Genomic DNA, 21,249 nt, shown 5'->3' with positions numbered 1-21,249 from the left:
TTTTTGGACAATTATACCCTCCCTTGCTTTTAAATTTACTACACTTTTATCTATTGGGCCCACTTTATTCCATCATTAATTATGTAATTAGTCTCCCCTAAACTAAATATTATTATTATTATTATTATTATTATTATTATTATTATTATTATTATTATTATTATTATTATTATTATTACTATTGTTATTATTATTACTATTGTTATTATTCTTATTATTATTATTATTATTATTATTATTATTATTCATATTCTTATTATTATTATTATTATTATTATTATTTATTATTATTATCTTTATCTTTATTATTCTTATTATTATTCTTGTTGTTATTATTATTATTATTATTATTATTATTATTATATTATTATTATTATTATTATTATTATTATTATTATTATATTATTATCCTTATTATTATTATTATTATTATTATTATTATCCTTTATTATTATTATTATTATATTATTATTATTTTTATTGTTATTGTTTTATTATTGTTGTGTTGTTTTTGTTGTTATTATTATTATTATTCTTCTTATTATTCTTCTTATTCTTTCTTGTTCTTCTTCTCTTTTTCTCTTCTTCTTCTTTTCTTCTTCTTCTTCTTTTCTTCTTCTTCTTCTTCTCTTCTTCTTCTTCTTCTCTTCTTCTTCTCTTCTTCTTCTTCTTCTCTTCTCTTCTTCTTCTTCTTTCTTCTTCTTCTTCTTCTTCTTATTCTTATTATTCTAGTATTAAGATTAGTAAAAAGTAATTTTTATATTATATTATCATTAAATTTCATTTTTTATTATTTTTTTTGTTTGTTTTTTATATTATTCTCAATTGCTAGTTAAAGATTAGTAAAGTATAACATACTACAACACTATCCTTTTAGTCTTTACACCACTCATCACCTTTTTCAGCTTTCTTAGTCTCCGTGCCGAACCCCCAACTGGGAGTTATTTCGTGGACGGAGGGAGTATATATTTATATTATTGCATGCAATTTAATTGAACATAATATATATTTAATGATATCTTGACTGGATATATATCCGAATTCAAAAGTGTGCTATATGATATTCGTTTTAATTAAATTCTGACATAGCAATGTTATTTTTCATGATGAGTATAAACTCATCCCTATGCAATCATCCGATATAAGTTAAATTCATCTTTGTAATATCTCGTGAGCTCGCTCGAACACAACATTTTATGGTGGAATTTTGTGTGAGATTATTTTATGTGTCCGGATTTAAATTTAAAAATAATCAAACGTCAACATAATTATGAAAGGAGAGTTATGTAAAACACCATCCGCATGCATTCTTTTTTGGACCGTCCCACGAATCTTGACACATTTTTAAATAAGGTAATAATTAATCTAAAAATATTGCATTTTTTCTCTTACTTTATCACTTTATTACATTCTCTGATCTCCTACTTTTATCATTTTATTATATTCTTTCTCCTACTTTATCACTTTTATACTTTATTACCTAACACACTTAAAACACTAATCTACAACTCCTTAATTCATGTTCCGAAACCGAACGTGTCAAGATTCGTGGGATGAAAGGAGTATATAATAAGACAAGTCAATATCTAAATAGAAATCATATCAGATAACATATTTTTAATTTACATTAAATACAATCTATATTTAAATTTGGACCCACCCAAATTTGAAGTCTGCAATTTTTTTATAAATTATGAAATATACCAACAAAAAAATAAATGCACCCCCACCCCAAAACAAGCTGCTAGTGTCCCTATCAATATTCAACAAATGCATACCAAATGAAATGAAAAATTGTGACTATTATGGAGAATATGAATGAGAATGTGTACGTTATTGAAAAAGTGATCAATAGAAGTGAATTATATTTAGTTCCTTGATTACTCCCTCCGTCCCACAAATCTTGACACGTTTGGTTTCGGTACGGAAATTAAGAAGCTGTAGATTAGTGAGTGATAAAATAGGAGAGAGAATGTAATTAAGACCCCTTATTTTTGGATTAATTATAATTACTTTATTTGAAAATGTGTTAAGATTCGTAGAATGACCCAAAAAGGAATACGTGTCAAGATTCGTGGGACGAATGGAGTATTATTTTTGCATAAAATTATGAAAATATGACAATTATTCATATATAGGTAAAGTCATTTTTAAAATATACTAGTAACACTTATTCAGACAGATAAAGTATAGTACGTATTACTATATTAAGCAAAGAAAAGAAGGTTAGAAATCTCCTTAAGATGATTTGGGTGGGATGCAGCTGGATTTTATGGAAGAAGCGGAACGAGAAGAAATTCGAAGGAAAAGATTGGGGAGTTAAAGATTTCATTTTGGAAATCAAAGCTAGAACTTGGTGTTGGAATAGAATTTTTGGTGTTTTAGATAAGGAAATGGATTTCTCCTTGTGGAGTGATGATAATTTAATTATGCGAACTATGTAAACGTTCTGGTACCCCTGGTACCGCTTGTCTCAATGAATTCTTTGCTTGATCAAAAAAAAAAGTATTACTACTATATCAAGCACCTGTTTAGATTTAAATAGTAGTAACTCAGTATTAACATGAGATGATGGCCCACATTTTTTTTTTTTATATTTTATATATTAGCGGTTGAAAAGAGAGAAGAATGTTGATACTCTCTTAGTTTGACCAACTACAAAGACAGAGAGACAGCCTACTAACTGGAAAGCGGTTTGACAGATAGGTTAATACCTTTCTCGACGAGAACAAATTTGCAACTGAAATCAACAAGACATGATGAGATTAATATTAAAATAAAATCAGCAGATATAGATTAATTTGTTTGATGTTTTTAAGAAAAATGAACTAGAAAAAATAAATAAAAACGAAAATGATGTCCGAACGAAGTGGAAAAAAAAAAGGGCGGCAAATATTAGGTGAAAATGTGGCGCAGATGTTTTAATTGCAGTGGCCGCCTGTCGCCTTATTTTTACCGCTTATTTTTATTATTTTCCATCACAACTTTATTACGTATTAATTAATTAATTTGTGTAATAAATCTGTTCAGACATAAAACGCGTATTATATGTGAATGTTTTGACTTTTTCTTACCTATTTTAATTCTTGATCTCGACGTACATATATATTAGCCCAAATTCAGACGTTTTTATCTTGTTCACACGAGGAACTCAACGCCCGCATTTAATCATTAATTAATTATCTATAGTAATACTCATAGAAATCTACGCATAAGCTGAAAATTATTACCTCTTCACATGTGTTGGTCAAGGAGAAATTATTTATTTTCGTGTGAAGACTATTGAAAGATAATCAACTTGTCAATTGATGCGTTTTTTATTTTATTTTTGAAATGTCTTTTATTATTGTGTGGAAGAGGAATAGAAAGTAATTAAGCTTGCCTTGATCCTGAGTGACCCCTCGACCAGCCATTCGTGATCAATGCCAAGAGTGGAAGATTATGGTGAAAACGTGAATGAATTCAAATTGAAATAAGCTAAAGCACCGGAGTTATGAATTAGAACTCAAATACTTGGCGTTTTTGTCAAGAAAAAAAAAAAGGATGGAAGAGCGTTCTTTACAAAGGAAATGATGCACTATTAATAGAGATTACATAATGAAGGGTAAAATAGTCTTTTTTTCGCTCAGCGTCTGAAGGGATAATTTCGCCCTATCAACTATGCGTTTCTTTAATCTGAGGGGTATTTGGTCTTCACGTGTTCAGTTTGAGCGGGTGACATGGCACGTCAATTAAGATCTCCTTCTAAATTTAATTTGTTAGCATATTCGGGAAGTGTATATTGTGAATTAACGCCGCGTGTTGAAACCATAACAAACTGATTTGTCGCTTTGTGAAAGCCGTTCAGCTCTATTGTTTTTATATTATTTTTATATATGAGTAGTGGTTTCGTCTTTGTTCTTTGCTATCTTTATCTCCGAGCCACGTCTCGTCATATAATAGTAAATTCAGATCTGTGTGATCATTATTCTCCATTAGTCTCGTTTTGTTCTTAATTTAGATATGAGTTCTTTATCAATCAAACCTAAAGTCCCTTGATATCAAATATCATCCTCATCAAATGCGAAGAGTGGGTCGAAGCCCCCTAAACTCGATCTATGCTTTAGTTTTATATGTCTTCAATTAATTAGAAAACCTAAGTAATAGTCTTTTTCTGTTGCCCAAGGCATGAAGATGCTACATATTTAAAATGTTTGCCTTCAAATTAATCAATAGTATGACAAAGAAATAAGTTCAATGGATAATACACTTTTCCTTCAATCAAAATGTCATGGTTTTGAATCAACACTAAAAATAATGGGGAGTCATTATTGATCATTAATAAAAAAAATTGTAATAGCATAATCTTCAATATACATATATATATATATATATATATATATATATATATATATATATATATAGGGGCGGAGCTAGGGGTGGGGCAGGGGGTCACTAGGCCCCCCTGGGATTTTAAAAAATAGTAGGTATATTTTCATAATTTTAGTATTAAAAATAAAAAATATATATAAATTTATCTTCATACAATTTTCGTGAGGTCTAAACGATGTAGTTTAGTTTTAATTAAAAATTTCTTTAAATAAGTAAGGGATGTATCATGTATTTGCACCATAATTTTCAATATTTAGTAATTTTATTGCAAACTATTTTCGTAACATGAATATTATGTGGATAATTAATCCACAAAAATTCCAAGTCAACAATCTGATGATCATAAAAAATTGCGAGGGACGAACTTGGAAAAATTGAAAAGATGCCGATTAATTCGCCACATTTAAAAATTCAAGTTAAAATTGTTAAATTCGAAATAGTTCATGATTTTATTTGCCAAAATCCCAAGTTTTATCCATCTTCATTTTTTGAAGTTGTTTAGTATGAACGAAATGTATTTTTGTAATTTAAAAGATATTTATAATTGTGTTAGTATTATTTATTTCTAATTTATTTTAATTTATTTATTATTTTTATTTATAAAAACAAATGGACCCCCCTGGAGCGAAAGTCTGGCTCCGCCCCTGTATATATATATATATATATATATATATATATATATATATATATATATATATATATATATATATATATATATATATATGAAGGATAAAATAAAAACAATTCTTAAAATATAAATTAGGGATTAAACTCAGGACCAAGAATTCATTCAACAATGATATAAATTAACCAGAAATTTTGATGATCTAAAGGCTGAAACAATAATAAATACAAACAAGTTAATATAAATATATGAATAAATTTCCCTCAAAAAAACATATGAATAAATTGTTTGTAATATACGATTAATTCAAATAAATATCAGTTATATGATTTGAATATTTGATAATTCAGATAAATTTACGTTCATGTGTCCCGCACCCAGTGGCGGATTCAGGGGGGCTGAAGCCCCCTCCCAATTTTTGAGTTTTTTTTTTTTCAAAAAAATTTAGTTTTAAATATAGATGTATATTTTATTTTATATATCTATATATATGTATATAAATAAGAAATAGAAGAAAAAATATAATACATTATTTATAGTATATCCAATTATCCATATTAATTATTTGACATTGTACATTGATTTGTTACATTTATGTTATTTTTATCCTAATTTTTTTCTTATTTAATTTTTAATGTTGAATTTAAATCAATTCTAAAGTTAAAAGTAAAATTACTAATTATTTAACAATGAAAGTTAGTTTATTTGTTTAGAAAATGAAATGTATTTTTTCAAAAGAATGCATAAAAATATGTTTTTGTATACTTTCAGTCTACTTGATGTTGAATTAATTAAATTGCAAATAATTATCTATTATATTAATTGATTGTTAAAAAATACATGAAAATGAAGTGTACGGAATGCTAAAAAAAATTGTTTCGGAGGCTCCCGCCCCCGAACCCCCTTGTAAATGTCTTTAGACGTCGTACATCAATAAATTTAGCCCCCCTAACCTCAAATCCTGGATCCACCCCTGCCCGCACCATTTACTACTTTGCAAGAAAAGTAAGTTTAAGAAAACTAAGATCAGTTTCTCACTCCCACTCTCATTAAAAGATTAATGAATCGTTAATTTCCGTAGAAGGTTAATTAACATGATTAAATATTAGCCGCCCACATAAAAGTCTCGAAATTGCAAAAGCTGCAAACATGTGAGAAGTTGTTTGGGTGCCCCCGATTTGGCGGCAATTTCAGAATCCAAACGGCTAACAATTTTGACCCTAGCACGACTTTAGTTATATTTATGTAGCATTATTAAAATTAACTACTGCCTTAATTAATTCCATAGCATTATTAAATTAACTACTGCCTTAATTAATTCCAAACAGTTCTACCAATTTCGAGGTTAGTCGCACTTTCTGGTTTAATCATTCATACCTTTATCAAGGGTGGTCGGCCGAATGTCGCCCCTATAAAATTTCTTTATCTTCATTACACATTTTTTATTTATTTGGGTGCATCAGTTTGATTCGATCTTTGATGACTAAATTTTGAAACTAATAATTACATTGAATTGAATTGAGAATCTTGAATCTGAATCAATCGATTCCAACTGAAAAATTAACTCTAGCTGAAAAACCGATACAAAATTGATCGATTTCAGTTGATTTTTCAAACCAATCAAAATACTTAATTTGCAGATTTTTTTTTTTAAACTATTTTTTATCCTAAAATGATTGATGATTGAGGAGTGAGAAATATGAAGTCGACGCAGACGAGATGAATGAAAGTGTTAGTACGTAACATTAGAATCCGAAACTTATTATTATTATTATTATTAAATTTGTTCACTTTCTTAATATACATTTTTTTACCATGAAAAGGACTCTTTAAGTGGGCGACAACCTTGAGATGCATGTAACCTGGATGATTCAACTTTCAATCTTTAAATAAGAATAATACTATCAACTAGTGCAGGATTTTTCAACGTCGTTAAGATTTAGAAACAAAAACAAAAAAGTTATTTGAACATTAAATTTAAAGGGTTAATAGCCAGAAAATACACGAACTTTCACGAAATTTGCAAATTGCACACGAGCTTCAAAAATAGCCCCAAAATACATGAACTTTTAATTTAAACGCAAATTGCACCCGCGTTGACCATCTGCGTGAGCGTAGTTGATGTGGCAGCCGGAAATTGCAGACGTGGACTTCCCGCCGGGCATTTAAAACGACGTCGTTTTTGTCAAACTTTAAAAAAAAAATTAAAAAAGAAAGAAAGAATGTGAACAGAAGAGATCGGCGCGGTGGTCGCCTACACCCGGCGACCCCATTACTGCTGCACAAATCAGCCCACCTCGCCATAATTTCAGACGGCTAACGGTGGCGCCGCCCGGCGCCTTCTCTCTCTCCCAGACTCCCTCTCTCTGACCCTCGACCTCTTTCCCTCTCTCAGGCCCCTCTCACCCTCTCGGCCAGACGGCCATCCGACGCCGCTCCCCCTGCTCCGGCGAGCAGCCAGCCATCGCCGTCGCTGCGCCCGATGTCGTCTCCTCCAGCCCAGCGGGAAGTCCTTCTTCCTTCGATCTGGCGCACTCCTTCTTCCAACACAGCCGCTTCGCTGCCTCCACCCATTTTTCAAATCTGGCAGCGCACTCCAAATTTTCTCACAGAGGAACAAAATCTCCGCACTCACACAGCAAAAAACCACCGCTAAAACCTAGAGAGAGAAAATGCACACATAAAACATCTCTGTCGTGCAAAAACTTACAGACTTCAAATTAGCAGTGGTCCTCCAGCTCGGCGCGGCCGCTGCTCCAGCCATCGCCGCCGCTGCGCCCGACGTCGTCTCCTCCAGCCCGGCGCGGTCTCCTTCTTTCTTCGACTGGCAGCAACGGGTGCCGCTGCTATCACCTTGGCGGACAACACAGCTGCTTCGCTGCCTCCACCCATTTTCCAGATCTGGCACCGCCGCCACCTCTGTTTCTCCGGCGAGGGCGTCGCCTGCCTTCTCTCCACACCGGCGCCAGATGCTGGAGAAGAAGAGGAAGACGCCCGCCTCCGAAAATCCTCTTTCTCTCTCTCTCTTATGCCACATGTATAAAAAAATTACATTGTTTTTAATTTTTATGCCACGCGTATTGCCACAGCATTAAAAATGCCACGCGTATTGCCACGTCGTTGCCGGTCAAACTTAATTATAGCCGGAATTCTCGCCGTGTGCAAATCACGATAAAATCAGAAGGTCATGTATTCTGAGGCCAATTTTGAAGGTCATGTGCAATTTGCAAATTCGGGCAAACTTCGTGTATTTTTGGCTATTAACCCAAATTTAAATAATACTCCTACTAATTGAGTAAAAATATTTATGTTCCATAAATTAAGGGATTAGAAGTCAATAACTGCCGGCCGGCAAGTGTCAAACAAAGAATTTCCACACCCATCGGCGATTCAAATGATAATAAAAATAACTATAATTATGGAGTATTATTAATTCTCTGATACACTCACTAATCGACTGCCAGGTGGAGCATTAGGCGAAGGCCTTTGGTCTAATCCAATGATTTAAGAAATTAATCACGCTTCTAGCTTTTATATATTGTGTGACATAAGAGTGGATTATGCTTGTTATTAAATTGGGGGACCAGATTGCACACTCGAACGTGCACCCCCTATTGTTTAATTTGTGCATTTGTACCAATGTTGCAATAATTGATGATTTGTTTTTTGTTTAATTTGATTTTTATCGATTGGAAAATTAATCCACTTCGGTTCGAGACATGAACTAGCTGCTGAATTTTGGTGACAAAGATTCTCAAAGAATGAACGTTGTCTTCTTCCTTTGTAAGCTTGTTCTGAAATGACAATGGGAAAATGACGCAGTTTTAATTAGTTTTATTTCACATTTGAGTATTTGAAGTTACTCGTTAATTATATTCATGTAATTTATGATGAAGATTAGTTGATTTTTGTCATATATAGGCGTGCTTTAAACCATACATATAATTGATTTTTTTTTTTGAAACCGACCATACATACATCTATAAATAACTTATAGTAAGTCGAATAGAAGCCAACTACTATAAACCCATATGTTCCATTACAAATATAGTTTTGTACTTAATTGAACCATAAACTTCATTGTTCATAGAAAAAAGTTGGCACTGCTTGGATATCCCTTGAAAACTACACATATAGTCATAGAGTCCAATTCTTCCTACATTTTATTGGTCGAGCATGTTGCATCATTTTTTTTACTCTTATTGTGTGTTTGGTTCAACAATAAAAAAAAAATCACTAGTAAGAAATTCTCTTTCTTTTTGTTTCTTTTCTATTTTAAAGGGTAACAAATTGAGCGATTGAGTTATCCTCAAATAAGAATAATGATTAACTCATTATCTAAATCAAAAAGCAAGTAATGAATTTAATTAATTGAATCTCTTTTCAATCTTAAAAAATGCAAGCAAACATGGGCTTAGTGCGGACAATTAACAACTGTTCAGATGGGAGAAAAAGAGAGGTACATTTTTCGTGTGTCAATCCCCCAACAATAAACAATAAAATAAGTTATAAAAATAGAGGGGGAGAGTCGAACAGTCCATGAACCCATATCCATAGTAATCAGGAGATGCACAACTGAAGATATAATTATTCAGCACAAGAAATAGCAATTGTTAAACTTATTCAACACAAATAGGGCTTGCATAAGTATATATCCGAAACAAAAGAAGAGGCCCAATAACCATTGGGCTCCCACCGCAGTCTGTATAAATTATCTATATGTATAGAAAATACTATTGTTTTTTAATGCTCCAATCAATACTTGTTTGGCCCAAATAACATTCCAATAATCAGGTCGGATCTAACACCGAGTACTAGGGCTGGTAACCGAACCGGTTAAGGGCCATTTTCCTAATCAGTAACTGAACCGATTATTGGACCGGTTAACTGATTAATCCACGATTTCTCAATTTGTCCGAATTTAACCGGTTAATTCAGTTAATCGGTTAACTGGTTAACCGAATTAATCGGTTTTTTATTTAAAAAAATTCAAATTTGTAGAATGTGTGCAATAGGATTTGAACTCTTGACATTTGAAAGAAAGAATAAGGTCTTATCCACTACACGAATTCATAATTCATAAATTGTGATAATTTAGAACAAATTTTTTTTATAGATAATTGAAATATTAATATATTATTTAAATTAAAATATTAAAATATAAATTAATTAATTTAATATAAAATAAACCGATTAATTGGTTTAACCGGTTAACCGATCGGTTAAATCGGTTAACTGGTTAGTGTGTTCATCACTAACCGATAACCGAACCGAATCGATAAAAACCGATTATCGATTAACCGAAAATCGATTTTTCCGATTCGATTACGGTTAAAACCGTCGGAACCGTTTTACCACCCCTACCGGGTACGGATAAGATAAACGGTTCGAATTAATCCAAATCGAAATTAAATCCGTTTGATCCCCTCCCAACCTTCGCGCTCGAAAAACCCTAATTCCCCTTATTCGAAGCCCTAATTTTATCGTAATTTCAGATAATTGGACCTCGAATCACCCTTTGTTGCCCAATTTATCCATTCATATACTACTACGTCACGGATTTCGATCATTAATAATCTAATTGCGGGTGGTATCCATTTTGTTGTAAGAATCTCATATCGTTTTTTTGGGGGGAAAGAACCGTAGTTCTACAGATGGACGCGAAGGATATATTAGGATTGCCGAAGAATGCACCGAGTATGCAGGAGAAGAAGTCGAAGCCTCCTAAAGAATCTCAGAGGAAACCTGATGGCATTTCGCGCGAGGTTTTAAGAAGCCTAATTTTTGTGATTTCCTTTGGTTTTCATGAAATTACTTTGCGTTTTAGTAAGCTGATTTGTATGATGTAGGTTTATGCCCTTACAGGGGGGTTGGCACCTCTGATGCCCGCCATTGATGTTAATCACTTGAAGCGAAAAGTGCAATCCGAAAATGAGAAGGTTCGCGTGTGTAATTAGTTTATTGTGAGTGATAGTGTTTTTTTAGCTTCTTGTGAGTGATATTAGTTAAAGTATAGAACTGTGTCTGCAGATTACTTGGCAATGGCTCCCATTTTCAAATTCTGCCCGGAAAGACAATTTGCAGCTTTACCATTGGGTATGTTTTGGGGAATTTATTCAGTTACTAGTCTATTTGTGCTCATGCAAGTTCGACAAGTACTTGAGCTTTTATATTTGTAGGTTCGAGTGGTAAATAGTGTTCCGCCAACTGGCGATTATTCATTTGCCAAGTATAACAAAGTAAGCTAAATTATTATTTCAAATATATCCCAGAATACTTGCGATTTTTCAGGATTAGTCTTCTTTTTTATAAATGGTTGTAGTTGAATTGCTAATCTATGTAATGCAGTCTGTTGATGTGATCAAGTATACTGACGAGGAGTATGAGAAGCATTTGACTGATCATGTAAGTAATCCGGAGTTGGGTTTTCAATAGTTAGTCTTCCTTTTATCATACATATCAAATTAAGAACTTGATTTTTTATGTAGACTTTATGTTGATCACCTTAGGTTTGGGATCAGACTCTAATTGAGTATATCTAGGTTGTCTTAATATCATACGGCAATGATTCTTAATTGGACTTGGATTTTTTAGTCCATAAGTTGCTATACTGACTCGTAGAAGCAAAATGATCATGTGTTCCATAACAAAGTTAAATCTCTAATGTATATGCCAGATAGACTGGTATTATTTGACTGTTGTAATCCTATCAATAATTCTGAGGACTCAGAGGACATGATTCCTTCTTATATTTGCTCAGGTTGCTCTTATGTTGAGCTTGTACAGATTTCCTATGCCGCCAGTCTCAGGCTCATATTTTTCTTTCCTTCCTTTAGGCATGGACAAAGGAAGAGACAGATCAATTGTTTGATCTATGTGAGCGGTTTGATCTCCGCTTTGTCGTGATAGCTGATAGGTTTCCATCGTCGAAAACCGTTGAGGAACTTAAAGATCGTTATTATAGTGGTATGGCTATGTTTGTCTCAGATTACTGTGTGCATATGACATGCCATGACTCAGCAACTTATGCTATTTGAATGATTCACACTAAGAAGATTATTTCATTAATTTCTATTATTCATTGATCTTGTTTTCTGTTTTTGGGTAGTATCTCGTGCCATCCTGACTGCTAGGGCCCCATCTCCTGGTGATGTCTCAGGACATCCACTTGTTAAGGTTTGATAAAACTGCTTACCCTCTAATATTGCATTCTTGGATGCGTTATCTGGCTGCTTGTTTGTGGTTTTTATAATAGGGGGAGTGTCCCATTTTTAATTTTGATCAGAAATATGACTCATTCTCCTCACCATCTGAACGTTGTCCAATGATGAAGGAACCTTACAATGCTTCTCAAGACACTGACCGCAAGCGTGCATTGAATTTACTGCTATCTCATACGAAGCAGCAAGAGCGAAAGGATGTTGAGGTCTGAGTAGTTCAATTAGACCTTCTGTTGATGTTAGCAGATAATGTTCGAGATAATCTTCACCTCTTTTTATTTTGTTATCTTAATTATTCTCCCAACTTATACTTTCCAGGTTGTTGCTCATGCCAAAAGAATAACTGAGGCTCGGAAAGCTATAAAGGTCTGCATAGTGCATACGTTCCATACTTCCTGGAAGGCACTTCATTTATTCTATTATGTCTAATTTTTGCGGGAGCACGTGTTGAAAGCTACTTGTGCATATTTAATTTGCTAGGTTTATACTCCTCCCTCCCTTCTTTCGTTATTGAATGAGTATTTTCGGTTCTGGTCTTCTTGTTCGGTTTTAGGCTTCTCAGGAGCCACCAGTGCCTACCTTATCAGAGAGTGGACTAGTTAATGCTGACAAGGCTGGCATGACTGCTGACACCGCGGCTCCTTCCACAAACTCTCAGTTTCCTTCCACAAATCCTGTATCGGAAACTGCTGCAGCTGTGGCTTCTCTTCGCATGGTATGCTGAAATAAGTTCTGATACTAAGTTCCTAGCTCACTAGATTGCCTCGTGCTTCCAATTAGGCTACCTCTTGCATCCTTATTTCACGGGGTTTACCTCTGTATCTATTTTTGCATATGTTATGCTTTCTCTCTTTGCTTTTTGCATGCCATGCTTCCATGATAATTTACTGTTACTAATCCTGATTTGGAAAAATATGCAGCTACGTGTATATCTGCGAACATATGCACTTGATCAAATGGTGCAAGCTGTAAGTTCGTCAGCAGGACTTCGGACCATCAAGCGGGTGGAGCAGACCTTACAAGATCTTGGGGTTTGTTTCCTGCTCCTTAGCCTCCCCCCCCCCAAAAAAAAAAAAAATCATGTTGTTCGTTGCATAAACAGTATTCAGAAGTTTTGGTAGTTTGGCATTTTCTTCTCTATCCCATCGTCTCATCGTTACCATCAGACTTTTGAAATTTTGTATTGAACAATGATCTTTATTCTCCAAGTCCAGGCTATTAATAGAAACTAGAAGGAATAGTTATTAGAGAAGAAATGCATGCAAGATATTGGCATATGCTGTATTTTTCTTTTAAATGCAGCATATTGACTTGGAAAGTGGGTGTCTAATTGATTTCTGTAATTTGTACTGGGATTGTGTGAACACTCTAGACTTTGAGATAATACGTTAATAATTCTTTTGTGAAAGGATTGATGAAGCAGCTGCTCGCGTTTGACAGGTGAATTTGAAACCAAAGGTTCCCACAAAGGCTGTGTGTTCTGAGCATCTTGAACTAAGAAAGGAGATATTGACTCTATTAAATCTTCAGAAACAGGTTTCTATTGTGCTCTGCTACATCACCTTTTACATTTGAAATTTAAGTTTAGCTGCCTAAACTTGTCATTGTCTTGGTAATATTAACTACGACTTATATGATATATTCATTTCGATCATTGACTTGTAATCTGCCAGGTTCACATGTTTTGGGAAGCGGAAAAAGTTAATTGTTTTGATTTCTGAGAACTATAAATCGTTTGTTTTGTTGAGTGATAATCGCCACTTATAATTCACATTCTTTTAGCTCTTTGCTGTAATTTTGTATGTTCGATATGTGCTTCTCAATCTGAATAACTTTAAGCGCACGAATTATTCAATGATCTTTAAGAAGGTCAAATGTATTCGTCTTCATATATTCTCTCTGCACTTGCATTCTCTTTCATGTATTCTATATTTGCCTCTTACGAATCATCTGAAGTGCAACTTTTTTCTTGATTACGTTGAAACGAGTGTTATCATATAGGGCTTACCTATATTTCAATTTTCCACATCTTTTGATTTTGACCATTGATTATTAGTTGCAATACAAGGAGGCAGAGGGTCCATCATTTCGTGACGGTTCATATACTGAAACTCCTGGTACACCTCCCAAGGTAGGCAATGTGGTTTACTAAACAAAATTTCTCTTTTATCCCATAAATCTTGCTCCTCCTTGTTGTATAAAACATTGGTTCTTGCACCAGCAATCACAGCGAGCTGCAGATCTTGATCGAACATTCACACCTGAATCATTGCAGATTGGTGGTAATACCCTTTCCACTAGTAATCTATTGCTTACCCGTATTTGAGCATTTGCATGTTATTTGGTTCTAACATTACATTCTTGCATCTGTTTTTAGGGGAAAGATTCGTCAAAAAGGAACAGAAACGCAAGGTATGCTCCATTATACCATGTTATTTAATTTCTCATTTTTGTAGATCAATCTGTATCAACATCTAAAGCACGTGGTTGCAATTATTTTTGGTGGTTTTGTGAAGGGACCCGGAAGATCATCGGATGCTCCATCTTCGCCTGCTCAGTCCAAACGGCCACGAAAGTATAATGCTTCAGATTCGTAAAATATATACACATGAATATATATACATATATATAGGCCCTGAAGCATTTTCCATTAATGGCTTATTTGCCGCCAAATTTGCAGACAACACTAGTAGACTTCCTCAGAGGAGATATATGTATGAGCTTTTGATAGTTGGTAAGAAGAGGAGATACCATACTTTGCAGATGGGGGGCAAGATGATGTCAACTATTTTTGGTTTGAGAATGTTTTTCTAACTGTGCCACTAATTGACCTAAGTTATTAACAATGTAAATATTACTCATCCATTTGTACACCCCATTTGCTCAAAGATAATTTGCTTGTATGCTTCTTGTTTATTGCATGTATGCTGTCTAGTGAAACAAAGAAAACAAAAAATCAATTTACATAATTCCTTTTGTACATCGAGCTGCAAATTTATGTCAATTATTGCTATATACAAAACGTATTTGCATCTGCGAAACGAACTAGCATTAGTAACATATGAATTTGAGTAAAATTTAGAAAGCATTATACTCAAAATTCATTCCTCGGCCGAATAGCTAGTTGGTGAGTTGGACATTGGCAATATCAGGGAATCTCTCCTTGATGGCTGCTTTGATCCCCGATCCGATAGAGTCAGGCCCGATGTACCTCACAACACAGTCTCCGCCTACGACAGACAACACTTCTACACTGCCACCGTAGTTTTTTATGGCTGGTCTTAATATCTCTAGATGGTTGTTCACTGCCTGTAGATGCAAGCATACATATGACATTACAATCTACGCATACACTTCAGTGAACAAAAACGACATTGTAGATGTCATGACCTCACCTCAACTGTAGTTTCAGTGACCTGTTCATCATATACTTGACATATATCCTTGATTTCATCTCCAAATTTTTCCTTTAGAACTCTTTCAATCCCCATTTTCATGGTTGTTGTTGAACTAGGACAGCTTTCGCATGCTCCTGTCAGCCGAGAAAGCACAATTGCATATACTCAGTTCATAGTTGCTGGGGAAAAGTTAATAGCTTGCTTCAACTAGACATGGAAATGCGCTTCTTCAAACAACCCTTGTCGTGAAAATTGGTAACTAAATGATTGAATAACAAGGCAACCGTTCATGAAATATAACATATAGCAATATATTGTTTCGGTGATCTGCTCACCATACACATTACATATATCCTTGATTTCATGGCCAATTTTTTCCTTGACTACTCTTTCAATTACCATTTTCATGATGGTTGTTAAGCTAGACAGCTTTGACAATGCTCCTATTATCCGATAAACCACACTCGGTTTTACTGCAACTATACATGGAAATATGCTTCTTCCAATACCCCTTAATCGTGAAAACAAATAACTAGGTGATAGAATAACAAAATAGCTGTTCATGAGGCTATATAACTTAATCTTGGAAGATAAGACATTTCAACATGCATCAACAAGCAATATAACCTTAACCTATGTAACTACCTAGGAATGTTTTAGCAAGTTTTGAACATTCATCACATCACACTTAGTCAGAGATCATTTCTTTACGCGTTACACCTGGTGAAAGTATCTACTCGTTGATAGTTCGTTTGCACATAGTTCATATAGATGTTAGGCAGAAGTTATATATTCTGAAATTCACTAGTGTAGTTTTGAGCGAGTTGAAGAGGATTATATTTATCAAGGCAATTTCATGAATCGTTAAATGATATTTCTCTATGATTTACAGCATTTCTCTTCATTGCCAACAAGATCATCTATAGACTATAGCCACAAAAAACATCAAAATATTTGTGTGTTCTAAGTGCTACTGCACGCTACTAGTGCCACAACAAAGTGGGCGTGGAGACTCCAATCACAGCAAAATCAATCGAATTGAATCCCTAATCTCGGTTTCACGAAATCAATTGGTTTACTAACTCGCGCATAATTTTCTAATTATTCATTCATCTCTAAGCATCACCAGAACAGAATTCTTCCCAAACCAAAAAACAGTTGCTCGAAGCTGCCTCACAACAGGGGAAATTAGTACCACAAAAATAGGCTTACCTTGGAGCTTGAGCGAGACGACGCCGTTCTCAACCGACACGACATCGACGTTCCCGCCGTCGGTGATCAAGTACGGCCGGACGTTGTCGAGAACCTTGTCTACGTTTTCCGCAGTGAGCTCGAGATGCTCGGCGGAGTACAGTCCAGACGCCGATGCTTTTACAACATTAAAACCCCGGTGATTTTGTTTCAACCGCCTGATATTGAGCGGTTGGATTGATTGAAATCCGATAGATTCGATCTTCGAAGATTTAGGTGACGAGATTAGTGCTGCAGTCGTGAAGGTTGTCCTCGCCGTCGCCGTCGCCGTCGCCATGGATGCCATAGTCGTTTTGGGCGAAGCTCCGTGAGTCGATTAGAGAAAATTCTCGATTTGTATGAAGTCTAAGAAGCCGGTGGACCCAACATTTTCTGTCCACTCATTTTCTTTTTCGTTTTCATTTTTAAAGAAAAAACCTCATTTTGTTTTTCTAGCGGTAAAATACAACTCACTTGATAAAACAATTTATTTCAACAAAAACAATCGGTAAAACAATTAATTTCAACAAAACCGATTAACATAAGATTAATTGACAAGTAATTCTCCCTAAAAAAAGAAAAACAAGTAATGCATGAAAAAATCACTTATTTCGTAATTTGGCATGATTTTTAAAATGTTATAAAAATGTCAGCCCTTTCTAAGTTATTATAAATACTAAAACGTCAATTCGTGCGATGCACGATGAATCATCGAATATCGAAATTGAACGGCATATTTAAATAAATAAATATAAATATTAAATATAATTAAAATATAAATAATATAAAATAGGTTTTAATAAATAAATAAATATTTTCATACATAGGCATAAATAAAAAGTTATAAAAAATAATAAAGAGAGAGAAAATAAAATATTTTAAATTTTAATTTCTTTCACAACTTATTCATTTTAAATTTACTTCTGATTATTTTTATACCATATTAAAAATCTTGTCACGAACTTAAATTTAAGTGTGACTTTTTTTTTCAAGGGTCAAATACTATTTTTAGAAAAGAATTAATAAATGAAAAGAGGAGAGATAAAGAGAGAAAATTAGTAGGAGACAAGAGTAAAATAAAAGTAAAAAAATTGGTGAGACAAGAGAGAAAAATAGAGGGAAAAGATGGAGAGAAAAACTCCTCTTTTATATTACATAGATTTTTTAGAGGGAGGAATTCTAAACTACCCATCTTTTCAAAAGTATATTTATCAAATATCTATTTTTTATTTTTGCTACACCCCATATCCATTCTATTTTTTAATATTTCTTTGGCAGGATAAAGCTGTATTTCGTGTCATTCACGGACGTTAATGATTGGGTGTCTGAAATATCATTTGGAATTTCGTGTACTGCACAATGTTCCTTTATTTAACGGGATAATTTTTTCCGCATAGACGTTATATATGCGCAACATTTAGGCGCAAAATTATTGTTCGTGCGTATAGTTGATGAGAGTTAGATTTGCCGCATTATTGTATTATATGCAGAAGAAATCTGCTGAATTTTTCTTTTTACGCAATTGTGATTTATTATTAATAAGAAATCCGATGGGAGTTTGCTCAATTTTTGCGCAATATTTACTTTTTTTGTGCATTGTTATAATAATAAGAAATCTGATGGGAGTTTGACATATTTGCGCAATTGTGATTAATGTGTATATTTCTTGTGCAATTGTGATTTATTTATTTTTTGCACAAAAAATAAATTAATCTTGTATTCATAAATTAATATTGCGCAATTGTCATATTTTTTTTTTTTTGCGCAATTGTAGTTCTTTTTTGCGCAATTATGATTTGTTTAATTTTTGAGATCATGCTTTCATAAATTAATCTTGTAGTATTAGATATTGTTGCGCATAAGAAAACCTTTTTGTAATAATCTTAATTTGATAGCCATTTAGTAGTAACTACCATTTGCATCCCGTGCAATGCACGGAAAAATATTTTTTATTTTTTTATATTTATTTAAAAAGTAATATTAATTTAATTAGCATACTCATAATTAAATATAATAAAATTTAATTTTAGCTAAACATATTTGAATTGAATATTAAAAAATTAAAAAATACTAAGAATTTACAATTATAAATTTTGATATTGTGAAAAGCAAAAGAAAATAAGTTTAAAAAATAAAAATACTAATAAAAAAGAATTAAAAATACATTTTTTTTCAAAAAGATGAGAGGTGAGAGAGAAATTTATAAAATTTTAATATTTAAACAAATTTAATTTGTACATTTTAAATCAAATATTTACATAAAATATATCAAATTAAAGCTTTTATCGTGATCATTAATTTGATATGCATATTAAATATTTTATAATTAATCGAATTTCACAGTTTTGGAAAGAAATAAAACATCAAATAAGAAGTTAAAGAAATGAAAAATAAAAAGAAAAATATAGTTTAACCATAAACCTTCAATTTTATTATAATTACAAAATTGTCTTTCAATTTTGAAATTAATTTGAAATCAATTTGAAATTGAGAACTCCATTTTTAATATAGTATAGATTATTTGATGGGCATAATTATGCGCATTTACAAAAGAAATGTTAAATTAATTAAACTAATTAATCTAAGTAATTTACCGCACGCTTATTAATCTAATTAATCTAAAAATTGTAATGCGAATCAATTGATGCCCTTTCACGTGAAGAATCTGATATGCAAAAAAGTTCTATTTGATGTACTATGGTTGCGCAATTGATTCACTTTCACGTTGAAATTGCTATATTGAATTTACATCATTGAAAATTTTACTTCCTATTAATAATTACAATATTGTAATACGATGCTTGTGTTCATTTTGTTGTTTTAGATGACGGAGTGGAAGAATATTATTGTAAATTATGGAGGATATTAGAATGATATTCTTTACAATGGTGGGAGTGCAACATTTTGTTATGTTCAAGCCGATAATATAAGCATTTTGGTGTTAAAGACAAAGTATCGACTATTATCTGGTTGCAAACTCTTTCAATCCAAGCTACGATCTATATTATTTATCAAGAACTCGAAGTGGTAGGCTGATCCGCTCTTTCTTAAGTACTAATGATCAACTTTTCCGATTATGCACTACTAAGGTCGAGCTGCATGTTTATGTAACTCACAAAGGGAGCAGTTGTCCACCGCACCAAGAAGTGTATCGATCTTCAGTGGATATACCTTCTTTATCCACTTATGAGCATACTCCATTGCCCACTTCATTTGATGATTCCATCTCAGACCAAATGAGAGGATTTGATTGGTTTTCAGATTTAACTCCTAATCCGACCATGAATTATCACACTACAAGATCTGTTGACGATGATGACATTGATGATGAGGAATACGTCTCATCAACAGAGTCTGATGGGGATGATGAGGAGGAAGAAAAATGAGATGAGCGGGAGTCAGTTCAAGTGGATTACTGAAATTGTATACATTTTATTTTTGAAAATGAACGACAAATATCTCATGTTAAACCCTTTATTTTTCATATTGATATTTTTATTTAGATTATATTGTAGACAATTTATTTTTAATTGAGATCATTTATATTTATTTTTACTTATATATATATATAGGGGCACGTTCCAGTGAGATCCCCTATTTTTCGTGTAACATACATGAGGACAATGAATAAGACATAGTACATAATACTAATGAACAAGACGTATATCTAACGAACAAGATGTATATACTGATGAAAAAATATCGTACTTGGGTAGTTTTATATATTCTCACTTTAAAATATTGTACTTTTATCTCTTTATTATTTTTTATAGTTTTTATTTATATTCGTATCTAAAAATATTTATTTATTTATTTAAATATATTATTTGATTTTGATGTTCACCACGAATGGACTTATTAGTTATGGTTAGTATATCACTTTTTGAATTCTAATTGTCATATATATATATATATATATATATATAGGGGAGGGATCCATAGAGAATTCCACATTAGTAGAGAATAGAGAATTACTCTCTAGCGTTAGATCTAGTAAATCTGACGGCTACAAGATTCTCGAATAATTAAAAAAAGAACAACAAAAATGCGTGAAAAAATAAATGCTCTCAAATTTTACGGTCTAGAGGGTGTAATTAGGAATTTTACACAATTCCATATCTTCCACTATCCGAGTTTCACGCTTCCACCTCCATTCCCATATCTTCAATTTCATTAGAAAGCCACGACCAGTCGCTTCCTCCATCTCACATCTTCGATTTCATAGCAACAATTTCATTTTTGGTTCCATCATATCTTCCTCTCTCGCCGCACCGCCACGACCAGTCGTTTCCCAACGTCACCTCGCCGGCGACCACCACCACCCCCTCATCTCTACACTCACGCCATCTGAAGCAGCCGCCTCTCCTACCTTCGTCTTTCCTTGGGCCAGACGGTGGCTGACCAT

At 33.1% G+C, this 21,249-nt stretch overlaps 3 protein-coding genes across 6 annotated transcripts; 1 reads left to right on the top strand and 2 right to left on the bottom strand.

Moving 5' to 3' along the window:
- Positions 1-6,943: 6,943 nt before the first annotated feature.
- LOC131000402 (uncharacterized) lies at positions 6,944-8,048 on the bottom strand. The gene is made up of 2 exons (XM_057926289.1): positions 7,707-8,048; positions 6,944-7,579 (listed from the first exon to the last, which is right to left on the bottom strand). Exons 1-2 carry the CDS (start codon positions 8,031-8,033, stop codon positions 7,574-7,576), a joined length of 333 nt encoding a protein of 110 aa, XP_057782272.1. The 5' UTR covers positions 8,034-8,048; the 3' UTR covers positions 6,944-7,573.
- Positions 8,049-10,367: 2,319 nt separating this feature from the next.
- On the top strand, positions 10,368-15,132 carry LOC131000400 (SWR1-complex protein 4). Of its 4 annotated transcripts, none has more exons than XM_057926287.1 (17): positions 10,368-10,761; positions 10,846-10,935; positions 11,027-11,092; positions 11,176-11,235; positions 11,345-11,401; positions 11,833-11,962; positions 12,105-12,172; positions 12,330-12,422; positions 12,535-12,582; positions 12,770-12,931; positions 13,137-13,247; positions 13,657-13,752; positions 14,273-14,347; positions 14,438-14,498; positions 14,594-14,628; positions 14,733-14,791; positions 14,897-15,132. In XM_057926287.1, exons 1-17 carry the CDS (start codon positions 10,651-10,653, stop codon positions 14,904-14,906), a joined length of 1,332 nt encoding a protein of 443 aa, XP_057782270.1. In that variant the 5' UTR covers positions 10,368-10,650; the 3' UTR covers positions 14,907-15,132. The 4 variants fall into 4 exon arrangements, with proteins under 4 accessions (XP_057782270.1, XP_057782268.1, XP_057782267.1 ...); XM_057926284.1 differs by having other exon boundaries at positions 10,394-10,761; positions 12,282-12,422; XM_057926285.1 differs by having other exon boundaries at positions 14,733-15,132.
- Positions 15,133-15,151: 19 nt separating this feature from the next.
- Positions 15,152-17,270, bottom strand: LOC131000401 (nifU-like protein 1, chloroplastic). Its single transcript, XM_057926288.1, has 3 exons — positions 16,827-17,270; positions 15,612-15,748; positions 15,152-15,525 (listed from the first exon to the last, which is right to left on the bottom strand). The coding sequence occupies exons 1-3, from the start codon at positions 17,149-17,151 to the stop codon at positions 15,337-15,339; spliced, it is 651 nt and encodes a 216-aa protein (XP_057782271.1). The 5' UTR covers positions 17,152-17,270; the 3' UTR covers positions 15,152-15,336.
- Between the last annotated feature and the right edge of the window lie 3,979 nt (positions 17,271-21,249).

This window comes from Salvia miltiorrhiza, chromosome 8, assembly GCF_028751815.1.
Source record: "Salvia miltiorrhiza cultivar Shanhuang (shh) chromosome 8, IMPLAD_Smil_shh, whole genome shotgun sequence".
Lineage (NCBI taxonomy): Eukaryota > Viridiplantae > Streptophyta > Magnoliopsida > Lamiales > Lamiaceae > Salvia > Salvia miltiorrhiza.
Note: the sequence above shows the minus strand (reverse complement) of the source record. Positions and strands in the feature narration are given on the sequence as shown.